Here is a 7,123-nt window from a genome sequence, read left to right on the forward strand (position 1 = left end):
AACTAGGGGCAGTAATAGTGAGAGAAAACCCTCTTATGCCTCTCATAAACATGGGTTCTGTGATTCTGCACAATTACTACCACTAAATGTGCTTTATGCATATTTAAAAACTAAAGATATACTCATTTTGTGTTTAAATATTATGTTAGAATATGAATAAAACAACATTTCTTTGATAGTTGGTATAATGTGCTAAGATTAATTTTGCATGTATAACTAATTAATCTTTTTTCCCCTTTGCATGTATGTAGCCATTTTGTATTTGCACTACATGTCTCTCACAGAATCTGCAAATAATTTGTGTCGAATTGGTGCATTTCAGTACGACCCACAGTGATCGAAACTGCCGTTTATGTGAACAGCATCGGGCCTGTGGACCCTATTAACATGGTGAGCACATAATTGGTGTGACACTTGGTGTGTGTGTGTGTGTGTGTGTGTGTGTGTGTGTGTGTGTGTGTGTGTGTGTGTGTGTGAAAGAGAGAGAGTGTGTTTTTGTGTGTGAGTGTGTGAGTATGTGTGTGCGGCAGGCAGCCCCTTCCCAATTCAACACCCATTAAGACAAACACTGTGAAACTAAGCCCCTCACAGGCAGAGACGTGTCTAAGCTCCCTGAGAGTGTTATATCTAATTCAATATTTATCAGGGCCCCTTCTCAGTTCATCCTGGCTCCTCTGTCTCGCATGGTGTGAGATTACACTCCTCTTCGCTCCGTTCTGCTCCTCTGTCTCACACGGCGTGAGATTACACTCCTCTCCGCTCCGTTCTGCTCCACTGCGACTTCTGTTTTGACATGCTCCGAGATTTCTCTGTTGCTCCCGAGTTCGCCGGCTCGCTGCCACTGACTGTGACCTTCACAACACATTTTAGAAATTGCCCAACGCTCCGGCCCACTGATTAAAGACAGCAAGGTGGGGTTGGTGTGGTTGGTGTGCGATGGTGATGGAGGGGGGGTGGAGGGGGTGGTGGACATCTCTAAGTGCTCTTTTGTCCTTATCACTGCCGGCAGAGGAAATTACTCCCGGCAAGCAGGCAATTGCAGCAGGGGCGGCGGCGGGATTGTGTCTGTTTCTCGTCGTCACGTAAGAGATACGGAAGCACGCTGAAGTGCTGGAATGACAGCCTGCTGAGGTAACACCTGCCGCCGCTGGTTTCCTGGGTGACGAGAATTACACTGTCAGTGTCACTCAGCCGGCGTGAAGCAAACGCCACATTCCAAAGTGTGTGTGTGTGTGTGTGTGTGTGTGTCTCTCTCTCTCTCTCTCTCTGTGTGTGTGTGTGTGTGTGTGTGTCTCTCTCTCTCTCTCTGTGTGTGTGTGTGTGTGTGTGTGTGTCTCTCTCTCTCTCTCTCTGTGTGTGTGTGTGTGTGTGTGTGTGTGTGTGTGTCTCTCTCTCTCTCTCTCTCTCTCTCTCTCTGTGTGTGTGTGTGTGTGTGTGTGTGTGTGTGTGTGTGTGTATGATGTGCCTGTGTAAGTTTGTTTGGGTGTAAGGAGTGAGACTGCAATTCATTTTTTGCAGTACTCAACATCCTTGTGGTGTGTGATGTGCATCTTTCTGTCCACCAGGAGTACACCATTGACATCTTCTTCGCTCAGACGTGGTACGACAGTCGCCTGAAGTTCAACAGCACCATGAAACTGCTGATGCTCAACAGCAACATGGTGGGCAAGATCTGGATCCCGGACACCTTCTTCCGCAACTCCCGCAAGTCCGACGCCCACTGGATCACCACACCCAATCGGCTGCTGCGTCTCTGGAGCAATGGGCGGGTCATGTACACTCTAAGGTAGGATGCTTGCCTGCATTGTTCATGCACTGTTTGGTCCTTAGTGACATCCACCGTTTAGATTTCTTAAATATGGGAAGTCTTTTTTTTTGCTTTTGTGTTGTTTTTGAGCACTTGTTTTCTGGAGTGAGCATGCACAGTATGGCACTACCTGCACAGACCACATCTATCCTGTCTAGAGACCAGACTTTGGTATTTGGTCATTCATTTCTTGAAGGACCAGTGTGTGACATTTTCAGGCAGACATTAATCAAAGAAGGTAAATATGCATGAGGGAACATCACAGCACAGTCAAATTTTAATAGGCAATGAAACGCTCATGGATGCTGGACCTTCAAGAAAGTGTCAGTGATTTACTTAGCTTAGATGAATACATCGGCCTTGATTTACTGCAGTCTGTAGTGAATTAGAAACAAGATGCACAAAACGGACCAAACCCAATGTTTTACGTATTGGAGCAAGACATTTGCATTAGCAAATTGCAGGTTCTGACATTGTTTTGCATGTGTTAAAATAGTTTACATTATCATTAGCGTATTTTGTAAATCAAGGCGATATTAGTGTGCTAATCCACACCACAACTGAACACATTTGTTTTTTCTTTTCTTTTTCTACTTTGCACTTTGCTTTCGTTTGTCAGGTTGACTATTAATGCGGAATGCTACCTAAAGCTGCATAACTTTCCCATGGATGAACATTCCTGCCCCCTGGAGTTCTCCAGCTGTAGGTGGAACACGTTCACCAATCAGGCAACCAATCCCCTGCGCATACTCCACCCCCACCACCCCACCCACCCACCCCAGTAGACCAATTAGCAATCACCTTAACCAACCTTTAGCCAATCACCATGCATCACTGATATTGGTTTACCAATCAAAGCACACTGCTGTTGGTGGCCAGTGCCAGCTGTGTCCGGCAGTCCACCAATCCCCATTTGTTTTTGCCCTTGGTCATCTAATCACCTGCAAATAAGCTTTGACAGTTGATCAATGCCCAAGCTTCACCTCAGCTGGCCATCTGATCTGCCCCTGCAGCTCTGCTGTCAGTGGTCATTCCCCTGTATCGGCGGAGAGGAATGACGCTTCCCATCCCCCCGTCAGCAAATCCATTCCATTCCTCCTTTTCTCTCTCTCTCTCTCTCTCTTGTCTTCATCAGTGTTTCTTTTCATCCACTCCACTTTTGTGTTGTTGTAGTGGTTGTTTGTGTGTGTTTTTCTTTGTGTTTTCTTGTTCTTGGTGTTTTCATCTGACCATGGGCAGAGTGTATTGACCAGGACATCCCATTTTTGTATAAGCTTCTGAGCTGTGCCATTGTGTGTGTGTGTGTGTGTGTGTGGTTGTGTGTGTGTGTGTGTGTGGTTGTGTGTGTGTGTGTGTGATGGAGAGAAATGGTTTAAGTCTGGGTAAGATTCAGTTTCCTGATGATTAATGTCTTTCTTTTGTTTTGCGTGTGATGTGTGTGCATACGGCCCCCTCTCCACTTTTCACTGCATGGTGGTGCCGCATTGTATATGGTGCGTATGTGTGTGTGTGTGTGTGTGTGTGTGTGTGTCTCCCCATCCTCCAGATGGCTACCCTAAAAATGAGATTATGTACCGCTGGCAGCGTCGGTCCGTGGAGGTAGCAGATCAGCGGTACTGGAGGCTCTACCAGTTTGCCTTTGTGGGACTGCGCAATGCCACTGACGTCGCACACACACAGTCAGGTTAGTCTGATGGCTTCTCTTCCACCTCAAATAAACCAAACCAAAGCCTGCATGTAAAAGGATCATGTAAGGATGTTTTGTGTTTGTTTGTGTGTGTGTGTGTGCGTGTGCGTGTGCGTGTGCGTGTGTGTGTGTGCGTGCGCGCGTGCGTGCGCGTGTGTGTGTGTGTGTGTGTGTGTGTCTTTCTTCAGGTGAATACGTCATCATGACCATCTTCTTTGAGCTGAGCAGAAGGATGGGCTATTTCACCATCCAGACCTACATTCCCTGCAGCATGATCGTAGTGCTCTCCTGGGTCTCCTTTTGGATTAACAAAGATGCTGTGCCAGCAAGAACTTCACTCGGTATGACAAATGATGTGACTGGAAATACGAAAGTTGCTATTAAGTTAGAGTTTTTTATTTGTTGCACATCTGACATCACTGAATGAGTGACAGCAAATTTATTGAACTAAGTTTCAGACTTTGAACGGTCTCCTATTTGAGGTGACTTCTTTAGCTAGCAGTGATGTTTATAAATAAGTGAGCTTATTGGGAAGGCTAGTCTTGGTACAGGAAAACACCAAATATGTTTATTTTGATTGGCCCAGGTATCACCACGGTGCTCACCATGACAACCCTGAGCACCATCTCCAGGAAGTCGTTGCCAAAAGTGTCCTACGTGACGGCCATGGATCTCTTTGTGTCCGTCTGCTTCATCTTCACCTTCGCAGCTCTCATGGAGTACGGCACCCTCCACTACTTCACCAGCAACCGGCAGAGCAAGAAGGCCAAATCCCAGCCCCCCAACGTGAGTGATCTTCTCCACCCCCGCTGCGCTAACAGCACACCATAAGCTAGCATAAAAGGGCCAATGATGAACACATCATTAACAAAATGCACAGATAATTGCAGGCGGGGGAAAAAACAAGGCAGTAACACTTAATTAGGCTAACATCTCTGCAGCTGCTAGTAGTCTGACAGCTGCGGTGCAGGTTTTGACTGAGGAGTGCTGTTTGCTCATCTTATGAATATGCTTTACATTACATTACATTTGCATTAATCTACTATTTTTTTCAGGCCTCATTGTGGCTCTTTTGTCAGCGTATATGTTTTTTTGTAATTGCCTTGCAGAAATCTAGCATGATGGACATCAGGCCGGGCACATCCCTGCTGCAGATGAACAACATCGTCCCGTACCATGACGATGACGACTTTGCCTACGAGTGTCTAGACGGGAAGGACTGCACCAGCTTCTTCTGTTGCTTTGACGACTGTCGCTCGGGGAGGTGGAGAGAGAACAGGATGCATGTGCACGTCTCCAAAATCGACTCCTATTCCAGAATATTCTTCCCCACCGCATTCGGCCTCTTCAATCTTGTCTACTGGGTCGGGTACCTGTACTTGTAAAGTAAATTATGCAAGTTTAGGAAATTGTAGCATAGTGTGAATGTGTGTGAGAGAAATGAAGGGAAAATGTGATGTTATAAGAAAAAGCAACGTAAATGAAAGTATCATTTGTAAATGGCTAACCCTTAATTGTTGGCTCTCTACAACAATGTGGCACTACAATATACAAATACACACACAAAAGAGTGTTAGGAATATTTGTATTTGTTCTCATAAAACTATCAGGTAAAAGCCAATTCAGAATTGAAACCTGAAATAAGGAGTGGGGAAGTTAACCTATATGTGTCTGAGAAAAGTGTGTGTGGCTGAGGGAAAGATACTGTCAGCGTATCATGGAGCTAGGTTTATACTCTGTCAAGTGGTAGGCTGCTGCGACCAGCCCACAAAAGCCTGAGGAAAGTAGATGATTTGATTTGTAACAAAAAGGCACAAGATCATTTGAGCTGACTTTTCTTGTCATTTTCACACTTTCACAGAAATACTCATTTCTCTGACACCCATATTTTTGAGGACTTTGATTATTCTAGAAAATTATGAAGCATTATGAGTAATGGGTGCAATAATGCTAATGGAATTATTTTTTTTATTTCCACAACACAGTTTTTATTGGGTTGTGGAGCTTGACATTTATGATTGTCAAGTAGTTGTTTGCATGTTTTATCACAGAGTATAAACCCTCATTTAAGGTTACACTTTCTACAATTGAATTTATTACTGAATAGTTATACAATAATTTTGCACTACTGCTGAGATGACTTGCAAACTGTGTATTTGCAGGCTATGCATGAATGACAAACATGCTAATATAATGGGAATTACCACATAGTATGTGTAATTACCGTATAGCTACATTTTATTACATAGTAATGCAGAGAAAGTGTAACCATAGACAGCTTATTCAAGGAATGTGTGCTATTTATGAAGGAAGGAACTGCAGGGGGTTCACCTTGCTCTGTAGCATTCTAATGAAGATAATGTACTTTGAAATGTGCATTCTCTACAACAGTAAAGTTGGGAAAGTTAGATGTTTGAAAGAACCTCATTATAATCTCTAGCTGAAGGCCAGGATTTATTGCCTGGCATGTATTTCTACAGAGGCTTTTTGAATCAGATCAAATGGAGCTTCTATTCATAAGATCAGTGTTGACTTGACTCTCCATAGGATCCATCAAGGTTCAAAATCCCTGTGCATAGCCCTTCTTCCTCCAGATGCTGATGGTGTGCAGTAGAACTATTGAAAAGTCAAAAACTAGTATACATCGCACTCTGGAGGGTATATTTTGTTGAGTTTTTTGGCGTGAACGTTGACTCTTCATAGGGTTTAACAGATTTAGAATCAGATGACAGTGTTAATGTTTTTCAAAAATGTAAAATTTTATTTATCAAGAATACAGTTTCCCTCAAAGGTACTGGTTGACTTTTTTACAGTGAATAAGATACACTATCAGAGCATTTACAGACGAATCTGCACCCTTTTTAAAGGCAGTTGTTTTCTTTCCTGCTTTTATTTTGTTTGTTAGATTGGCCATCTGCAAAGGTGGCCAGGCCCTTTGTTTTTGTTTTCTTCATGTACCATACCCTCTCAAAAGCCCTTGATGGGGGACATGACCTCTGAGGTGTTTTTTTTTGTTTGTGTGTGTTTGTGTGTGGGGGGATGGTTGGTGGTGGTGGTGGTGGTGGTGGTGGGGGGGGTCCCCTGCACATACTGAACAAAAGTGTGGCATAAACAGAAATGCGCTAACATTGTTAATCACAAGCAGGGATGTAATCTACCAAACCAAACAAGCTGTGCAGCAAAAGTGCTGGGCTCATCCGAACACAGACAGCTGAGCCATCGTTTCCCCAGTCCAATCTCCTTTTTGTACAAGACGAAAGCCCACAGTCACACCTGACACTTTATTTATATTGCATTTACAAAGAAAACATGCCAGTGTGGACTATCTTGTAAATGTCAAAAAAAAAATGTACTTTACTTAAAACGATCACAGAATCGCTTTTAAAGCCATGCTGCATGGACAGATAGTTTGACTCTAGAAGATGTTTGCATACTAAGTAATAGTTTGAGTAATAGTAGTAGTAATAGTTAGAATAGAGTACAGTAGAATTGAGTACTAGAGCAGTTTAGACAACCAGCATTTAAAAACGTAAGCCATCTACACTTTGAAATACTAAGCCTCCCTTTACAGGGCCCAATACTGCACCTGCACAGAGCAACAAACACCAACTTGCCTATGTTGACTGCTT

General features: G+C 43.7%; 1 protein-coding gene across 2 annotated transcripts in view; it reads left to right on the forward strand.

Moving 5' to 3' along the window:
- The window catches only part of gabrg1 (gamma-aminobutyric acid type A receptor subunit gamma1), a 13,288-nt gene extending 6,750 nt beyond the window's left edge, over positions 1-6,538 (forward strand). For both annotated transcript variants that reach the window (XM_048228505.1, XM_048228506.1), the window contains 8 exons: positions 323-390; positions 1,566-1,786; positions 2,427-2,509; positions 3,354-3,491; positions 3,683-3,835; positions 4,081-4,280; positions 4,604-4,952; positions 5,015-6,538. In XM_048228505.1, coding sequence (XP_048084462.1) covers positions 323-390; positions 1,566-1,786; positions 2,427-2,509; positions 3,354-3,491; positions 3,683-3,835; positions 4,081-4,280; positions 4,604-4,879 — 1,139 coding nt within the window. In that variant the 3' untranslated portion in view covers positions 4,880-4,952; positions 5,015-6,538. The remainder of the gene's footprint in view (positions 1-322; positions 391-1,565; positions 1,787-2,426; positions 2,510-3,353; positions 3,492-3,682; positions 3,836-4,080; positions 4,281-4,603; positions 4,953-5,014) is intronic.
- Positions 6,539-7,123: the final 585 nt, after the last annotated feature.

The sequence above is a fragment of the Alosa alosa genome, chromosome 19 (genome assembly GCF_017589495.1).
Source record: "Alosa alosa isolate M-15738 ecotype Scorff River chromosome 19, AALO_Geno_1.1, whole genome shotgun sequence".
NCBI classification, from domain to species: domain Eukaryota; kingdom Metazoa; phylum Chordata; class Actinopteri; order Clupeiformes; family Clupeidae; genus Alosa; species Alosa alosa.